Source organism: Polyodon spathula, chromosome 23, assembly GCF_017654505.1.
Source record: "Polyodon spathula isolate WHYD16114869_AA chromosome 23, ASM1765450v1, whole genome shotgun sequence".
Classification (NCBI taxonomy): Eukaryota; Metazoa; Chordata; class Actinopteri; order Acipenseriformes; family Polyodontidae; genus Polyodon; species Polyodon spathula.
This window is the reverse complement of record NC_054556.1, coordinates 9,395,495-9,415,228: the sequence shown is the minus strand read 5'-3', so window position 1 is coordinate 9,415,228 and position 19,734 is coordinate 9,395,495. Positions and strand designations below refer to the sequence as shown.

At 38.3% G+C, this 19,734-nt stretch overlaps 1 protein-coding gene across 1 annotated transcript in view; it reads left to right on the top strand.

The window, feature by feature from the left end:
* Positions 1–19,734, top strand: part of LOC121298400 (ubiquitin-like modifier-activating enzyme 1) — a 51,127-nt gene that overhangs the window by 8,443 nt on the left and 22,950 nt on the right. Inside the window, exons 3-4 of the mRNA XM_041225508.1 lie at positions 1,632–1,821; positions 1,937–2,010. Of these exons, the coding sequence (XP_041081442.1) occupies positions 1,641–1,821; positions 1,937–2,010 (255 nt within the window). The 5' untranslated portion in view covers positions 1,632–1,640. The remainder of the gene's footprint in view (positions 1–1,631; positions 1,822–1,936; positions 2,011–19,734) is intronic.

Genomic DNA, 19,734 nt, shown 5'->3' with positions numbered 1-19,734 from the left:
TGGATTCCGAATAGCTGAATGTACACAATCATCCTGGATAGTTAGGTTAGGTCTTTATTTGTTCATTTGTGATTTGAAGGACATGTTATGTTAAATAGCAACATGGATTCAGGCATACAATAACATCAACAGAAATTGCATAAGAGACGCAACATTTTATACCAAACAATTGTATTAACAATGGATACACACAATGTAATAAAATTGATCTAATAATAATATGGGTTTAGTCTTTTCTTTGGTACAGATTTCAGTTAATCTTTCCCAGTGGTAGATACATCAGGAAACAATCCATGAAACACAGTTTTCACAGACCGGAATGACTAAATAAATACACACCTGCTTCTGAGTAAAGAGCAGCTAGTTCTAGGAATTCCCTGTACAGTACTTCCTTCCAAATAATACCTACAGACCTACCCTGTATCAAGTTGGTACCTGTCTATACGATTAAGCTGTTGTATGGTATTAATCCATTGGAATGCCACTGCTCATAATTCATCATCATTATAGAGTTATTTGAATTAAATGTGTTGATCAATGATCCAGTAGGTTAGCTCCAATGTTTATTTCTATTATCCCAGCAATGGGAATATACTAGGGAAGACACCCTTCAGCACAGTATACATTTTCACATAGGTCATTTGTAGTGACATATTGAAGCAATTAAAAACATTTTTAATGTTACATATTCAGCAAGAAACAACCATCTTTAAAATATCGCCTTAAAATATTGATGTTTTTTTTTTTTGTCCTCGGGAAAAAAAACAACAACTTTGCACTTGCGTCAAAACTGGCCATTACTTTTATTATATCTTGATAATTGTATTTTCTTAAAACTAATTCCACTTTTCAGATTATTAACTGAGCGATTTAAAGGATGCATATATCTTGGAAATCATTCGCCCAAACCTTAGACCACTTTCTTGTGTTCTATCGGTTCTATGACAGCAATGATGAGGAATAAGCACATAGCTTTGTAACATGAGCAGCTACTGCATGGTTTTAGCTTGTTTTATGTATTATTTATGAAAGACTACTGTTTATTCCCCTGCAGTATTCCTGTGTGTTGTCCAGAAAGACAGATCAAGAATTTTGTACAAACCGTAGACCCAGGCAACAGGCACAACATCAGATTACAGTATCAGTTGCAAAGTAAATGATTTAAATAGGAACAGTAAAGCAGGACCATACACCCAACTGCTTGGTTTGATTTAAATTACAAAAGATGTTTAGAAAATATTCTGCATAATGTACACAAGAGCATAGCGACCTACATTTTTTATGGTACTGACAACGTATTACTGTGTGTCTGGGGATTTGTTTGTTAATTACATATGTTTAGTACTTACATTACAACGCTTGTGTTGAATGATTAATTTTGCTGGCCCGTGATGTTACGTTCAAAAAACGAAGCAAGGTAGACAAAAGCTAATTGCCTGCGGCAGTGTTATTCCTCTCCAGCCCCCAGTACTGAGCTCCCTGTTTTGAATTTAAACAGATTGAGGCCAAAATTTGCCGATAAGAGGCCTGCTTTTAATATTATAAACACTCCTTGGTTTACTTACCAACTACAGTGGTGATAAGGGTTCTAAATGGTTTCTAGTAGTTTGCTTATTTGATGTGTTTTACAGACCACCCATATGGACTACATTGTAGCATCGGCTAACCTGTTTGCCCAGACCTACGATATCGAGAAGACCCGAGACTTAGGGGAAATCACCAGGACACTCCAAGCGGTCAGCGTGCCAGACTTCACCCCTCGGTCCAGCATGTGGATCCACACCACTGATGAGAAGATGCAGGATGACAAGGAAGGAGTGGGTGAGTGGAGCAACAACTTAATTGCCCGGTATTAAATGTGTTGGTAATGTCTCTGCATTGAATTTGTTGTCACTGTTTATGTGATTTTTTTTTTTTTTTTTTTTTTTTTTTCCAGACAACAACGAGCTGGAGGTCAAACTGGCATCTTCACAGAGCTTTGACGTGTCCAGTATGAACCCATTTGAAAAGGTAGGGATGTTTTTAATTTTTAATTTGTTAGACCATTGAGGTGATACATCATGTAGAATTCAGGACATATTGAATTGGGATTTAGCAGCTTTTCACATGTCGTGATGGCATTGTTTTATTACATTTACAATACTTTGAGGATTGGTTGGTATGCGAACGATGCTATTTTAAGCACATAATCTATGAAAATTTCCCATAAACAATATTCATGGTTGGGAATGTTGCCTACAGATATAAGAATGTACATGAGGGGCAATCCATTTACATATAAGTGTGTGCTTTAGGTGGCAGGTGTTGTCCAAGTTGTTCTTGTCTTATTTGGCCATGGTACCCTGATGAAACACTTTAAATACCAGGCCTATTGTGCCAGGTTCTGCCTCCATTGCTTTTGTCCAATGAAGTGGAACTGATCTTATTGCCATTGCCAAAAGAAGTGGAAATGTTTTTATTATTATAACTCAAAAGCTGAAGACGAAATAAATCCTGTATGTGGATTGAGGGAAATTGTCTAGATCAGATTTCAGTTCATTGTTGGTCGCCTTTACCTCTCCATCTACTCTGCAGCACACTGTCAGAATAATGACTGGGACATTTAGTGGATTGACTGACTGATTGATTGATTGATTGACTGAATCAGTAGAATGCACCCAGCTGATCTTCATGGCATCAGGTTCCTCTTGTAGCTTTTGTACCTGTAGGCTGCCTCAGGCTTTCAGAGATCAAGACCTGTTTAGATCTTTTTAAAAGCTTTAAGAGTTAGATTTTATAAAAGTGAGATTTAGGATAACATCCAGGTCTCCAAAATCTGCCCAATCAAGAACTGAAGCAGGTAGTGGGACTTAAAGCACAAGCAAAAATGTGCTTCATTTGTTTTGGTTTTTTTTTAATGGCTGTGTAATCAAGGATGTGTCACAGAACATTGTTGTCTGCTTACATTTAAATAACATACATTTATTTTGTGAAAGTAAGAGTTAAAGTGAGCTACGCTATATCACTTTGTGAAAGACATTATTGTGAGATAAAACTGTTTAATAATAAAATATTTGTTAACCTTTGTGGACATACAATAAATACTATTCAGTCGGAGAGGGTTTCAGTCTCCAGCACTATCAGCCCCCTCAACTTTCAAACCCATCCGCCGGACGTCGAAACATACAGTTCGTTTAAGACAGAGTGCTCCAGTCCTTTTACACCTCTCTATGTTTTACCTGGCCCCAGGATGCACAAAAAGGCTTTAACTGGATTGAGGTGGTCGGGCAGCTGTGGGGGAGGGTAGGGTGTGCTGTGGCGCACGTGGAGGGAAACCGCATTGAGATTTGGTTTCCTCCCTTCGCGTGCCAGACTGGATGCGGAGACATGATGGCAGGAAAGGACCTGCTCTCTCTTAGGCAGATCTCTTTGTGTGTCGTCTGGGCCGTGTCTGTCCGGGCTTGTCTGTGTGGAGCAGGCTTACAGCATTCCACAGCACGCTGCCTGCATAGGAGCCAGGTGCAAGTCTTACTCGGCTTGCAGCTTTGTTTTTTATTTTGTTTAAAAAAAGTAAAAGAAAATTCCAGGAGGGAAACCACTAAGCTACCCATTGTCTTCAGTGACATTAACACCTACAGACTGTCAAAGTCAAAAAGTTTGAATTAAATGGTCAATTCACCCAGTTTCTGCAGTTTTCAGCTTGCCCCACGAAGCCCCATGATTTCCAAGTTTCTAGGAATCATGGGAGCCATGTAATTATTTAACACTTATGTGTGATGATACAGCAATTGGAAGGCTGTTGTGAAATCTGTCTTGTGTCAACAAGTTGAAAGCAACACATCATTATATTAGGTGTGTTTTGTTTCATAGCCAGTGATCTGAGACATGCATACTGAATAGACTGCATTTAAGATTTACTAAATTTAATTACAAAAAGGATTGGCATAAGTTTATTACTTTGAGCATTAAACACAATTAAATTTATAGGCATGTTTGTTAAGGTACTGTAAACGTCTGACCCAAACGAAGGGGCTGTACATAACATAAAATTACATGTAACAATCAGACTGAATGCACCACAAAATTAAACCATTATTCATTTGAGAAAAGTGCTTATCGATGTTGATTTCACTGAGCTCTGCACCTGTAGTACCAGTTCTCTGCCTCGTTGCGATAGTATTTGAAGTTGCTCTTGGATTTTTTTTCCAAAAAAATAGAATAATGTCGGTGTCCTAAAAAAAAAAAACTGTGAAGAAATTACTTAGATGCACTTAAGCATTTATTGATGTCATGACTGGGGTTCATTTGTTGTTATTGAACAGACTTAGCCAGTGTATGTGTACGTGTGTCTGTGTCTCTACACAATGAGGGTAGGTGAGCAATTTGTTCTTAATATCTGTAAGTGTGTACTGCGTACGAGCGAATGTTCGCGTGCAGAGGGTCAGCTAGTGTATGTGACTGAGTGCTTGTTTCGAGAGTTAATGACTTCCCTTCCACCTGGGCACTTTATAAGAAAGTACTGTAATCATTAAACTTTTAAACTCCCTCTGTCTCTCCTGGCTGGCTTGCTGGCACAGGGCCACTTTCCCAGCTCCCCAGACAGGCTGCTGCGCTCGAGCTGTGCAACTGACCTCTCTCTGCCTCCAGAGCTCTGGCACCCATCAGCCACAGGAAACAGGCTCTGAGCTTTATATTAAACACAGATCAACTTTATAAACTCACCTCCTGGGAGGAGGGCCCCTGGGGAGGGGGAAACAGCTTCAACTTCTCCAAAAAAAAAAAAAAAAAAAAAAGACATCCCTTTAAACATGTTCACTAGTTACAGACAATTCTGTCTCCCACCCTCTTGAGCCCCCCCAGACCTTGCTAAAAGTGACACTCACTTATATAGTGGGTTAAGAGGCATTTTCCTACTCTGAAGTATAGTGCTGGTATTCACAAATCTGTAAATTCTCACTTGGGTTAGAGAGCAATTCAAAGCACCCAACTCTAAACCCTCTTAAGGAGAAACAACCAAGAAAGGCTTCAAATAAAGCATGAATGTGAAATGAGAATTTTTAATTGCATACGAAAGCAACAGCGAATCCAATAAAAGGACCCTGTGTATAGGGTGCTTCTGATTATTATTCGTCCAAACTGAAAGCTGATATTTGACAAATGATCTAGCAAAATGTATGGGAAAGACAGTAAACAAAACCATTATTAGAACACACATAAGCAGAGGATGAAATACAGCTAAAACCACAAAATTCCGTTTAACCTTCAGTCTAACTTATTGCCTTTTAGTGCCTTTGAAAAAATATTTTGTAAACTATTCTTGAGATATTTGCTTATTTTGTCAAAGTTTTAATGGAATATTTGACTGTGACACCTATCCATAGTTAGTGCCTCAAAGCTTAATTGCAACCTAAACTAATCAGCATTTACAATACACATTGTGTGGCTATCCATTTGTTTTTTTTTATGACTGTGATTGTCTTCAACCACTGTATTATGTGTCATGGTGATGCTTGAAATTATTGATTTATTCACAATTGTGCCATTGTATTCCTAGAGCAGTACATTTCCACAAAAATAAGGGCAGTTTTACACAAACGGCTTTCTCCATATGGTTTGTAAAATATGTTTTAAGAGGGTTGTTTCTTGTTGTCATTAAGGTGTGTACATGAGTAGGTTTCTAAGTGCACACTCTTTCTGGGCTGGAAAGAGAAAACGAAAATACTTACAAATTGAAAGTACAAAGCAAGCTGCTCTTACACAGATCAACCCTGAATGAATGCTTCCACCTAATAACTGTGTTTTATTAGTGAGAAAGAGTAATCCTATCATTTTAATTTTAAGCTGTTGTAGCTTGACCTAAGACAGTGTCAGTGTGGAGGACCTGTAGAGCACACTTTTGCTCTATGACCTGGGAGAGAGTACTTCTCAAAGGCACATTGAATTGTGTTACTGTGCTAGATCTGAGGTCAGAAGACTATATAGTCAGGTAGACTTCGTTCCATAAATTCTGTCATATAATCCAAGGAAAACCTGGTAAACCAACATTTTTATTGTACTCCACTTATAGAGCAGTTATCATGTCTACACAGGCAAACATCTGTGTGTGCGGTTTATCCAACAAGCCGATCTGACACAAAGCATTTCTTCTGACTTCAAATTCATTACCATAATTTAATAGATCTCACATTTTTCTACACCAGGTTTGATTAAAAAAAAAAAAAAAAACTCACAAGTGAAAATGTGAGAATTACAAAATGATGGAAATACATATTAGGTAAAATTTTGTAGAATTGTCTGTGCCGCCCAAGGGAAACTAGTTGGTGGTGTGGTAGGGTTCTGTAATACAGGAAGCCAAGAGTTTCCCTAATACCTCTAATTATCATAGGATGTCCTACATGGAAACGGTCCTTCCGTACAGTTTACCCGAAATGACCTCAGTCTCTCTTTTTATTTCAGAAGTTTTTTTTTTTCTCTAACATGTTACAATGTGAATGTGTTTTTTTTTTTTTTTTTTTTTTTTTTGCACAGGCTGGTGGTTAAGTTGAAAAGGAGTAAAAGCAATTTTGCCCTAGAGGTCTGATTCTCTGTATAGCTCCAAACTTCTTGAACACCCCTCATAAAATAAAAGTGTCCTGTACTTGCAAAACCAGGAGAGCTTTAGATTTTAAAAAAATTATTAAAAACGGTTCTGTGGTAGGTGTCCAATTCAGCAGCTTGGGTGCCAGCAAACTCTTGGGGGGAAAAAAACTATTAACTCCTACATTGAGAATGAAATATAGTTCTGGAGCTGCTGACAGGGCGAAATTCAAATCGGAGCTGAAAAGAACTTGATGGATTTCACACCGATCTGTGTGTCATCATCACCACACAAGACAAGCAGTGAATTTATTTCAGCTCCATCTGGCTTCCTTATGTCTCCCTCCTCTTGAGTAACTGAATCTGCTGCAAACATTGTGCTTTGAAGCCTGGATTGTATATGTCATTCATATGAATCTGTGTGTTTCATGTTACATAAGAAGGAGACAGGATGTTTAGAAAATAAGAATTTTTAAGGTGCTGGGTAGCAGAGGTGGAGAGCTGAGAATTGAGCGTTTTGACTCGTGCTCTTTATTAAGGTGCAAGGTGACAGTGCTGTCGTGTTTAAAGCTTCATACAGTGTATAGCCTGGCAGTCATGTAGAGTGTTACATAAAAGTTGCAGCAAACATTTTACAGTAACTTTCTAATGTACTGCAGGTTTTGGATAAAGAAACAAAATGCAATTGTCTACATTTTCCAAGTGTTGTTTTCAATTTGCATGGCACCACTGGTTTAGAAGCAACATAAACATTCCTGCAGTTCAATTTTCTTGCTTCAACCTTCTGGGAATGTTGACTTTTAAACCAGTCTGGAGGCACACTTTCTAAAGACTTAAGCCTGAGACACAGTCAGTGAAGGGAACAAGTGTCTGACAGTACCCAAGTTGTCTTACTGACAGGGCAGTGGGTCTTTACTAAGGTTAACAGGCGTGCAAGGGAAGCTGAAATGGGCAGTAAAGTGGTACCACAGTGGTAGCAATTTCATATTTTGACTTCAGTGTCAGTGTGCTACTATATTTAAAGCAATGGTTCATAAACCTGATCCACAGGGATTACTGACAGCCATGTTTTCTGTTCCAGTCTGGTAATTAATTACCATAGGCTCAAGTAAACTCTCAGAGGATCTGACCACAGTTTGATACTTGAAAGCAGTTATTTTAAAATTAAGACAAAACCTTCCAAACCTGCACTGTTACTGTTCCTGGAAGACTATAACTAGGGATTAAGGGATATAATTAGGGAATTAAAGTTGTCTATTAATAGAGGAGGCAATGTTACTACGGCAACCAAAGCTAACTTTAAGACATGGGGACAACCAGGTTAGTCTCCTCGGTCCATCTGAACGATGGCGTAGTATTTTTATGACATGTTGTCTTGTAATCATCATGTAACCCAATTCTCAGTGTTGCAGGTTTGCCATGCAGATTAGTCCCTTGGGGTGAAAGTGATCCCACTCCCTGACCCCTCACCCTCTCAATCTCTTTAGGAGTAGAGGGCTCCAGCCTGTCCAGAAGGCCCGTCTGTTTAGCATTACCTCTGACCCTGTTTAAACTGAGGCGCAGGGTCGCAGTTCTGGAAATGCGATTTCAATACCGTCATAAATGTTTATATTGAAATATGCTATTGCTAAAGTAAGAATGGTAGTGATTAACACAAATGATATTGGTAAACTGGGCTTTTCCATTTGCTTCAGAATGTGCATGCATGAACTGGTATATGTACCCCACCTGAAATTTTCTTTTGAAGCTAAACCGAGGTTATGTATGTACTTTAAGGCTCATGAAAAGTATTTCTACTGAAATAAAAAAAAAAAAAAAGCTTGTTACCGCAAAGACAGTTAACAGATAGACACTGAGGTCTACCTCATTAGTTCCCAAATTGAAGTCCCAGAGATAGTTTCAGCAAGCCCATAGCACATACAGAAATATTATCTCCTAAATGACCCAGTTCAGTTTATTTACATCGAACACTGCTGTTAGGTCTGGATTATTTTGAACAGTTCTATCGTACATTTATAATCTTTGTTTTCAGTGTGAACGATAACAGCATATACCCATTAAACAAGAAAAAGAGGTTATAGGAGGAGAACAAAATTTCACACTTTAAAGAAACCATTCAGAAAATGTGGGAACCCCTGGTCTACCTTGTAGTATACTGTCTTTTAGTTTTAATACAAATCTTAGAAGTGTTATAGTTTTGGGTGTAAATGTATCATAGTGTAAATCAGCTGATCAAATTGCATTTGATTAGTTGCCTGCACTCTGTTTCTAACACACATTTTGTGCTTCGTTTTCCTCTATCCTCTATCCATCCCTCTCTGGCAGATGATATTCTCAATATACAGCAGGATTAATGACCTCGTTGGTTGCTACGGACCTGAGTCAAGGACTCTGGCTAAATCTGTTTATCAGTGTGACGGCACAATCTTTCTTACTGCTTTTGAAAAGCACTAGAACCACATGGCTGATTTTAAAGTTATGCAAGAACTCATTTACTAAGCCTCTGTGATAGTACAACGTCTGCAATCACTTTTTGTTCTGTCAGGAAAACAAACTGCTAGTGTTGCAAAACAACTTCAATGCACGTAGGAGACCTGAAATTATCTTTCAATTATGTTTATTGCTAATTTTACACAAAGCTACCAGCTGTTACTAGTAACTAAACTAACGAGAAAGCATACAAAAGCTTTCTGAGCTGATTGTAGTTTTTCATTTTAGAAATAAATGTATTTTTTTCTTTGAGCTCAGTCACAAAAGCCGTACTGTCACACAAATCGGTCCCATGAATTGAACATCTTTCAATCTCCAGATATGTGAAGTGTCTTAACGGGGGTCCTTACAGATAATGCAGTGTTTGTTTGTTGTCGTTTTTTATTGTTAGATGCTACCCTTGTCCATCAGAATTTTCTTGTTACTTTTAATGACCATGTTTAATAACTTATTGTATGTTTTGTTACGTAACAAGGTCAATGGTTTATTTGGTAGAAATACTGTCTTTCTGTTTAGTTTGCTTTTGCAAATATCATAATAATGTCATATCAGTCTGCCAGCTCAGAAGCATACTACTAGCCGTGCGATACAAGCCCTCTGATGGCAGGGTTTCTTTGACATGTGTATCACTTTGGTATCGGTGAGATTTCAGTCGATATAAAATTCTTGCTATAGCTTGGTGAACATAACCCAAACCAAGAGGCTAGATTGACAGCACTCCTGTCAAAATTTTAAAAAAAATACTACACACCATACACTTGTTTAACTGTGAAATGATTGTCTTGTTCTTAACTTTTTCATGATACCATATCAAACATTGTATCTGTTAAAACTCTTTGTTTAAATGACATCTCCCTTGAACTCTTTTGAAATAGACCTGAGTTCAAGTTTACTGCACAACTTTAGTTTTGAAAGACTCCTGCTTACTGCACCTGGACATGGTGGCAATTACAGTACTGTATATGATACTGTGGTCCAATGGCAGTCAGTCCATATGGCAGGAAATCTGCCTATGTATTTAGTTGCTCTTGGTTTGTTTCCTGAGGTAAAGTGTAACCCTTTTATAGTTCCTCCTATATACCTCAGCAGATGTGCTGGTGATACACGTGTCTGTGCTGAAGAAGAAAGCAGCAGCACTGAATTTTGTGTGATGCAGCAGACATGACCTGTTAGGTAACTGACAAAAGTCAAGCGGAAGGTGTTATTGATAAAACTTTTATTTTATTATATTTAGGGCAACCAGTCGTCGTCGTCGACCCCATCCACCCAAAATGATAAAAGTACATACAAACAAACACCCCCCCAACACACACACACACAGTCAGCAGCCCATCTGGTAGTAAACCTGGGCATGTATTTAGTTACTTTTAGTGTCCTTGTAATCTTTTCTGTTTACCTGAACAGACTGATACAGCACTGTTTAGACAGATGGAGATGTAACATTAATCATAATCTTAAACACATGATTGGAACGGTCTGTAGAAATCACACAAATCAGTGTGCTCAGTTCTAGTGGTTTTGTAAGGGGTTGGGAGACCTGGGTTCATATCCAGTTGCTTGTACTAAGAACACCGGACCCTATTTTACACTGTGCAGTAATGGTAGGGGATAACTTTAATTTAGTAGTGTAATGATATTGCAATGTAATTACACTTTCTGTATTTGCACCTGTTTCATTAGGTTTTTATTTTGCGTGTACCTTGAAGTGGATGTCCATAGTAGGTGGATATTGTACAATATGACATTTTTAATGTAGTGCTTGTTGTGCTTATGAAGGATAATAGGGAATGATACTGACTACAGTTAGGCTTGGTGTCAGCAGGCACCATAAAAGCCCCCTCTCGCCACTATGTGAGCACACGCCCAGGTTAAAGGTTTGAGTAGCTCAGTCGTTAGAGTGCTGGGCTGCAGTGTGAAAGATACTGGGTTTGAATTGTTCAATGGTTAGAGTTCTGGGCTGCAATGTGGAAGGTAGTGCATTTGGCTGTGGTGTGACTGTGTAGTGTCTCACTTGCAAGATGTGCAGTGCTTCAAAAATATTTAAAAAATAATCCTCTTTGTTTTAGATTTGCCCCATCAACATATGAAGTCCTTTTTGTGCAATCAGTAAATAAGCCTAATGAGACAGAAAAGTCTGACAACGTGCCCAGCAAAGCAGCAATTAGAAAGATTGCGTTACAGATTTGCAACCCGATACAGGCAGGAAACTTTAAAGTCCCTGTGTTACCCAGTAAAGGCGCCACTTAATTTTATTAACTCCAGGGAATCGGCAGCGAAATTGTTTTGAGCCGTAACCTAGACACACTCCATTTACCATCATCCCAGCGTGATGTGTGAGGGAACTGTGTTTGCTGACATTCAGGCATAACTTGGACATACCACTTGGACCATCACCACTGGCATGGGAGGGAGGGGATAATCTGTGCATGCTCCTTCTACCAGCTGGATGTTCTGCCTGGCGCCAATCGATTTCTTCTGCCCACTGAAGGCTCAGCTTATTTACACTTGTGGAATTGTACGTCAGACTCAGCCCTCCTAAAAGGAGGGGGTAGCACAGTATCCCACTGCAACTCATGAGCACCCAGCAAATACAAAATAACCTTATTGTCCTGAAGTTGTGTAAGAAAATGCTGTTAAAGCTTATTTTTTCAACTTGAATGGAAACAGGTTCCCGGTCATAACAGAGCTGGCCTACACTTTCATAATTTGTCCCTTATTTCCGGACAGCACTACTGCAGTATCCGAAACAGCTGTTTCCCAAAATAGGAAGCTCCTAAGGTTTTTGGGTTTTTTTTGTTTGTTTTTTTCTCCGTAATGTACACATATGTAAATGTAAACATTCCCAGTAAAAATGACAAAGCACACAGCAGAACAACAAAACTCTTCAGTACTGGATTACAGAATGCAACGGTGAACTTGATATCATAGCAAGAATACTTTTCTCAAGTTGTAAATTCCAGCACTATTATTAAAACCATCCATTTACTGGACTCCAGCATGCTTTAATTGTACTCTATACTGTGTGTGTAACTAGTAATTGTAGGAAATATCATTTTATTGTAATGACATTTTCCAGGTTAACCTCTTTTTTGGCAAATGGATGCTGTAACTGTTTTAAGAGACCTGTTAAGGTTTGGCAGAAATGTAGTAATAATATATATGAAGCCTATCAAGGTTTATGATCACATCTCCATCATTTACTGTTTACTTCGTCTTTGTTTTTCTGTGCACCAGATGATTGTGAATCATTTTGCGTATACTTTTTTTTAATTAAATATGTGCTGTAGAAAGCAAGTATCAAAGTCTAATTATGATCAGATTGAAAATATCTTTAATAAAAAAATTTAAAAAGTACTTTGGATACCCAGTATGGTTATACAATACTATGCATAATGAATAAGAAATGTTTTTAAAATAGTACATTGAAAACTGAGAATAAACTTCTAACTTTATCTAAAGGAGTTGAAAAGGTGCACTGCCAACTTGATTTAATTCATCATAATGGTATTTCTAAACATTCTTTAAAATAGTCTTTATAGTTTTGTGAACAGAGCTTACAGGAATAACACAGCCTTGTATCAGTGAAATGAATATGAATATTCCAGTTATAGTAGTAACTTTAAAATAAAGCTTACAAATACATAATGAATTCCAGTGGCATATCATGGGAATAGCAGTTCTGAGTTGGCTTATTTTAAAATGTTCAAAGTTTTGCCAGGCTTTTGTCATAGTAAAGACATGCCGTAGTCTTTCTCTAATTGAATGCAGTACATCGGAGGGCAGCATCTGTGAGGGCTCCATCTCCTAATTGAATTAGCCTGAGCAGGACTCACTCATGAGCTCCCTAAAGTCACAGCCCAAGGCCGTGGATCACAGAGACGCTTTGTTGGAGTTTACAGAGTGAAGGCCATTTCCTGCTCTCACAGGAAACCGCATATTGGAACCAGATTTCCCTGCGAGTCCCTCTGATCTCTGCCTCTTGGTATCTAATAATTTACGGGCCAATAAAGAGGAAGAGCCCTTTGAAACTCATCCACCCTGCCTCCTTTTTTTATGATTACTTTTACAAAAAAAAAAAAAAAATCTTCCAAACATTCCTCATTTCTGTTTCTTCAGCTTGAAAATCACAGGGGTTCTCAGTTCTGTAACAACAATTGTAGGGGGGTGTGATGCATCGGGAGAATCAATGAAGTAGTGGGCAGACTAAAGAAAAGGTTTTTTTGAACACCAAGGTTTTTACAGTGGGGAAGTGTATAGCCCCTACTGTATTTGTACAGTGTAAGTTCTGTTTGAGGGGATTTTTTTTTCTTTTCATTCTGTCATGTTTTCTGAGTTCTAGCTGAGTTTAAAGATGTGATTTATAACTGCAGGAAGTAGCAAAAGTATGCCTGTTTCTCTCACAAATTGTAGCTGGCAAGCCTTTTTTTTGGGGGGGGGGGGGGGGGGGGGGTGAACGGGACGACAAGCACTTGTATCCCTTACAGCTAAGATTTGGTAAATGTAACCAGGTAGTAGTCAAAATGAATAATTTTAGGAAATATAAACTTAAACTGTAACCCTTTTGATACCAAGACACGTAGTATTATTTTTAAAAATATTCTGAAAACCTGCTAGTTTCAGTTATCTTTTCTAGGATTTTTTATGAATGATGCAAAAGGTCCTTATATATCTCCATTCATGTGGCTAATCTGTTGATATGATCTCATTTCTCCACATCCTGGTCACAAGCTAATAGCACAACCAATTAAACCACTTCAATAAAAATGGGCTCTGAATGTTTTGAAATGAAAACTCCCCCATAGCCTCACCAGATTTTGCTAGTCATCAAATGGCTAAATGTTCAGAAACCGGGCACTGTGGTTAAAAGATTGGCAGTGTGGTAATAACTGTATGTTGGCCGGAAATGTGGCCAAGTAAATATAGCTGGGGGAACAGAGTGAGTGATTTGAGCCAGTGTAGTCTAGCGGATATTGCTGAGGTACAGGTACATAGGCCAGCCCAGTAGTTAAAAGCTACTAGAAATATGTAAGAAAATCTTTTAGGTAAAAAAAAAAAAAAGCATTGGAACCAAGCCTCTTCAAGAAGACAGTGTGGCTGCTCCAGGTGTAAAGCAGTAACCTGTCCACTCCCCCAGGGATCTTCTCCTTGGATTATCACCGTGATAACCCTGAGGTCACCTGGAGTGTGCAGGAGATTAGAGATTGAAGACATTTAGCTACTGGTTTGAAAGCTTTCAACTTCAGCAAGGGGCACGGTCTTTTAAATTATGCATTTAAAGCCATTAGTTCATTAATTGCCAGCACTTTTTGATGGGGCATTAAGTACACAGTTAGCGTCAGATTTTGGAATCTTTTAACATAATGAATAAAGGTGAAGTTTCATTGAGATCTTGTTTATACTGCATGAGTTGTGCTCCTCTTGTTTACTATGCATGTTTTGATACCCCTCCTTGCATTTCAAATTAAATAAATGTATGCGCATTCCCTGATGAGGCCTAGTTTTCTGACACGAATAACAGACACTGCTTCTCCTTCCCAGAATCCTACTGGAAAATGACATTGTAGTGAGGTCAAAAGTTTGCCTATTTAATATGTGGATAACACATTCATAACCCCAAAACTGGAACCAACCAATCCAAATATAAGAGAGGGGTGCAACTGTAGATGAAAGGAGTTGGTTTAAACTATGTTTCTGCTCAACTAAGTCTTGCCCTAAAGGATATAATGGCCCATTGAAAAGTGTGGGTCCCTACACAGTTGTAGCGAAAACATTTAAAAGGTCTGACTTTGAAGCGAACAAAATAAGATTCGGTTTTTTCACTATTAAAGTGTTCACACAGGATTTTATGAACAAAAGAAAAATCTTGATTCTGGGTTTCCTATTCAGCCTTCCTGGTTTGTAGCACAGTACAGTCAGCTCTCACTAGATGGCAGCATCAAGCATCATTGCTCTCTCTAGTAGACTTGGAACAAGGAGTAGTGTGTACATTTCTGACTCTTAATACCTCTCGGTTTTTAACAAACGTTTAGCCCACAAACCTAAAATCTAACAAACATATTTATATATTGTTCTTTTCCACTGGCAAAAAAGATTACCAAACGTGTCACTTCGTATTTAAGCACTTTTCCCTTTTCGGACCATGTTTCAGGAGAAGCTTTTCCCAGTTCCACAGTAAGCAGTGTACTGCACTCAGTTGTTTAAAATCACATGCACTGTTTTTTTGGCAACATCTACAGGCTGCCATGAGACAAAAATCTTTTTCTTTGTTTATTTTTGGAGTTCCTTTCAGCTTGAATGTAAACGCAGACGACTCTGCAGGGTTCAGTGTTGTTTTTCAAATTTTCTCAGACTCAGAATGTGATTCTTTTGATTCTCACAAGTCACTCCACTCAAGTGACATGATTTCATTAAAGGTTGTTTATGTTGGCCCCACTAGCGACGATACCATTTTGATATAGTCTGTAAGCAGAGAAGGCTTGTGAAGGCTTCCCCCTGCTCTATATCGTTTCTCTCATGTTCAGAATATCTTTAGGTTTGTTGAAGATGGGTTACTTGCATTGTAGTAATTTCAGGCTTAACACTGAAAAAACATAAAAAATGGTCATACCACATGGAATGGGTTATATGCCACACTCAGCATGTGAAATGCAAACTTTTAAACACTGGGTGTGGGGTGAAATCACATGACGGTCATTGGTCGATCGGGTGTGTTCTCTTTTCTGTCCTGACTGCCTGATTTTCCTTGAAGTCAAAGCAGCATCACATGAACCATTGTCTACTCTCTTTTTCCATATTGATTGTGGCTTGTAAATATAATTAAGTCTATACATACTTCATTTTAATTAATTCTGAATTGAATTAATGCAGTTCCATGTGTTCCATAATGTTCATATATTTGCTTCCTAAGCCATTCAGAGCCTGAAGATGTCATTCCTGCTGATATTAGAAGGAGGAGCATTTGAAGAAGTTTCTATACATATGACTAAAACTACTTTTGTGGAGCAAACAAAACTGGTTATCAAGGTCTACTTTCTGAAAACAGAGAAGGCAGAAAAGTCCCAACTATGGAAGGTTGAAAGAACTGAACAACAGTGTAAAATTGAACATGAATATGAGAGAAATACAACTTTAACAAGTGCCTCTGCTTTTGATATATGGGTTCCTGTATATACACCATGGCCTTAGCATTTCTACACTTTACCATAACTACTGTCATTTTTTAATAAGTCAGTCTGGGTTCCTTTTAAGTACCTTTGAAACTTTAGTTAATCCCCAGGCTGTTTTCAGTACTGTGTAGTGCACTTGCTTCGTAAAGCTCTGCTTTCAGCTACTTGGTTTGCATCAACGCGTGTCACTGGAATTATAAGTTCAAAGGTATGGGCCTCCTGCTGGCTCCATTGAAGTGCTGAACTCACCTGTGCAGGTGTTTCAAACTGGGTGAGGATTCTGTAATCCACACAAGGTACTATAGTGGGGGCAAAATACAAAGAGGAAAGTGCTTTGAAATGCCATGGTGAAAAAAATGAAACCCTTTTTTTTCAGTAAAATTTTTTAAAATGCTGATCACTACAGTTCATAAAACATTTTTAAATGTAGTTACTATTTTCCTTTACTATATTTAACATAATCTATTAAGCAATTTTGTAGTCTAGTAGACAGGTATTTCAACAGTTGTGGGGTTTGTCAGTAAAAATGGGTGGTTAGCAAAGACTTGAAGAAAGCCCTCTTTCAAATTTCAGTATACAGGAAAATAAAACCACAAAAGTAATAAAACTAGTGAGAAACAGCTTTCATTCAAAGACTCTGAAGTGGAGTGGCTCACCTTGTAAAGGCACGGCAGTGTGGTGTGCAGGGGGAGTCATACAGTCAGGGGAGCGCTGGTTTGCATCCTAGCTGCGAGAGTTGCACTGGCCTAGGGCCCAATGAGTTTAAGCCAGACACCTAAAGGGCTGGCCCTTCTGGAAGCTTGCATTCACCATTGAGCTCCAAGTTATAAAAGAGCACTGGCTTGGTGGTGGGCTTCTGAAGTCCACCCAGGTAGTTTTGTGCTAGTTTTGTGACTGGTATATTGACCTTTCAGATAATTAGGGTCCATATGGGCAGATTTATCAAGGTATTTGCTTCAAAGGGCAATTTAAGTAACTGTAACAAGCAACTGGGAAGGTTGATTAAAGGAATCAGAAGTGTGCCTATTTGGTTTCCAGTTTTTCTAACATTAGTAGTTTCATTAGCCTCTCTCAGAACACTCGGAATATGGGGACCAAGGGTTGTAGTGTCTGTTAATTAGCAACAGTGTGTGTGTTATGTAATTGTCTATGTATATAATTCAACGCTGGAGTTGGAATGCATCATCAGGTCTCCCATGTTGCACTCTCCTCCTAATCAGGAGCCCTACTAAAATCAAGGGCACTTTGGTTTGGGCTGTCATGAAGTTCAAACTGAAAGTACCTCCTATTCTATTTGCAGTCTTGGATATACCCAGACTGTACATTACCTCTAAGCAAAAAGTTGCAAGCAATATACTAAAATGCTGTTTGGTTATTGGGCACCAACTTGACTCTGCATCAAACAAAGCCACAAGGGTGACTATTTTTAAATAAACCAGCTGAATGCTGTGCTTATGTATGGGAATGCTTTAAGTTGTAAGATTTGAAAGTGTTTCTGTAATACAGTGTATGTGGTTTGCCAGACTGAAATTAGTGGCTGAGTATTTCAAGCTCTGCTGTAGGTTATGGAATTAACATCTCTTATGGGGCAATCTGTAAAATTAGACATTGTATGTTTAGCATTTAAACAGTCACAGGAAGATCACATCATTTGTGACAAGCATGGAAATAGCACTATACTCAAGTAAATATTTACTTTATCAAGTTTTAATCTTTCTGTATTTGACAGTGATGTGTGCAAGGTATGGAAAACTCTCAATAAAAGTGCATTGGAATAATGCCAAGCTGAAGCTGGTCAGAATAACTTTATTCTTTAAACTGTTCGAATAAAGTCACATGAAAGACTAAAATCTTCATGTTTTCCAGTGTATTCCAAATAACTGCATAGTCCAGCATATACACATGTTATACACGCTCCATAATAATGCAGTCATCACCTATTTTAATGTTACATAGTGCACCCTGTGCTCATGTCATTTTTGAAGCTTAGTAGATCTTTGCCTTGCTTTTTTAAGGCAGCATGTGGGAGCTATTAGGTAGGCCTGAGGCCTGTAGTTAAGAGTTTTAATTGAAGCGAGTGTTCCCTCCAGCTGCTTTTAACACCTGAGTGTCAGGGAGGCAGCAGCAGATCCGGAGTCTAGTTCTGGACGCTCATTTCGGGGGATAATTAAGTTATTCGTAGACTGCTTTGAACTGCAGAGCACCCAACCCCTGCTGTTGTCAGCCAGAGAGAACGGTGCTGCGGGGTTCCTCAACGTCAGCCACATTGACATCCTCATAAAAGACAACTTTCTGGGGATTCTGATAATGAATTGCTTTTGGAAATGAACAACGTGTTCTGATTATAAAGAAGTCTTTAACACCTCGCTGTTGCTTTCGGAAACTAATTCTCTGTTGAAACTTGATATTTATATTTGTATGGGTCCTGGGGCCTAGAAGTCCTGCATTAGGTTGAGTATTATCAAATTATCAAATTCAGATACTCCCATGTAACTAAAAATGGGTTTCTGCTATTTCATAATGCTTCATGTGTTTGTTGTTATTTTTATTCTTGGGATCAACTGATATTTGAGAAAAGCCAGAGAAGTATTCTCTGACCCCTTTTTAAGTCCTGTGTGGCTCCTGTTCTGATAAAGTGAAAGGGGAAAATCTTCAGAGGGAACGGGTTATTGGAATAAACTAATGCCTACAGATTAGTTACCTAGACTGGGGTTCATTGACATTATTAAAGTATAACAGTTTTAAAGTAGCAATATGACAGAGATCATTAAGGGTTTCAGCAATCTTTGTATTTTATTTTGTTGTTTGAATCTAATAGAAAGCTACTAGCAAAAAAGAAAGAGACAAACTAGTGCTTCCATCGGTTTTATATTTTAGAATTCATGATCGATTGTTTTAAATTATGAATGAGTTTCATAATTTACAATAGTCTAATACGTTGTATTAGTTCTCCAGATGCATGTAAAATGTACTTGGAATATACTGTAAGCAGCTACATATAGTGTTATCTACAAATCTCCCTTAAACTTGCTCTCCCTCAACCATCCATCACATGTGGTGTTGGGTTCTTGGGTTATACTGTTCTGTTGAATAGGTTATTACAGAAGACACACCTTACTTTATATACTTACAGCTGTGACTGTAACATTTTACTCATGAAAGTATATACGACCCACTGAGTATACAAAATACTGTATGCGTTCCAGGCATGAATTTGACAGAGGCGTTGTGTTATCCTAAGGTTATACCAGGTCTATTATGACTTATTGCATTCAATTTACATTCAACATGCTGTATCTACAGAGCATTTAAAGCATTAATCCGAATATCATATAAATACATGACTGTACATAATGTTCAGTCTTCATACCCGCGCAATCCTTGGCCTCTTTGCCAGTAAAGCTCCCCAAGTATTAATGGCAGTTCTTGAAAATCTTTAAAGAAAAAAGGTCTTAGGGTGTTATTGGAGAATTTTCTCAGTCTTAAGTGGAATTCTCAAAGTTTTCTTGGGGTTCTCTGGACT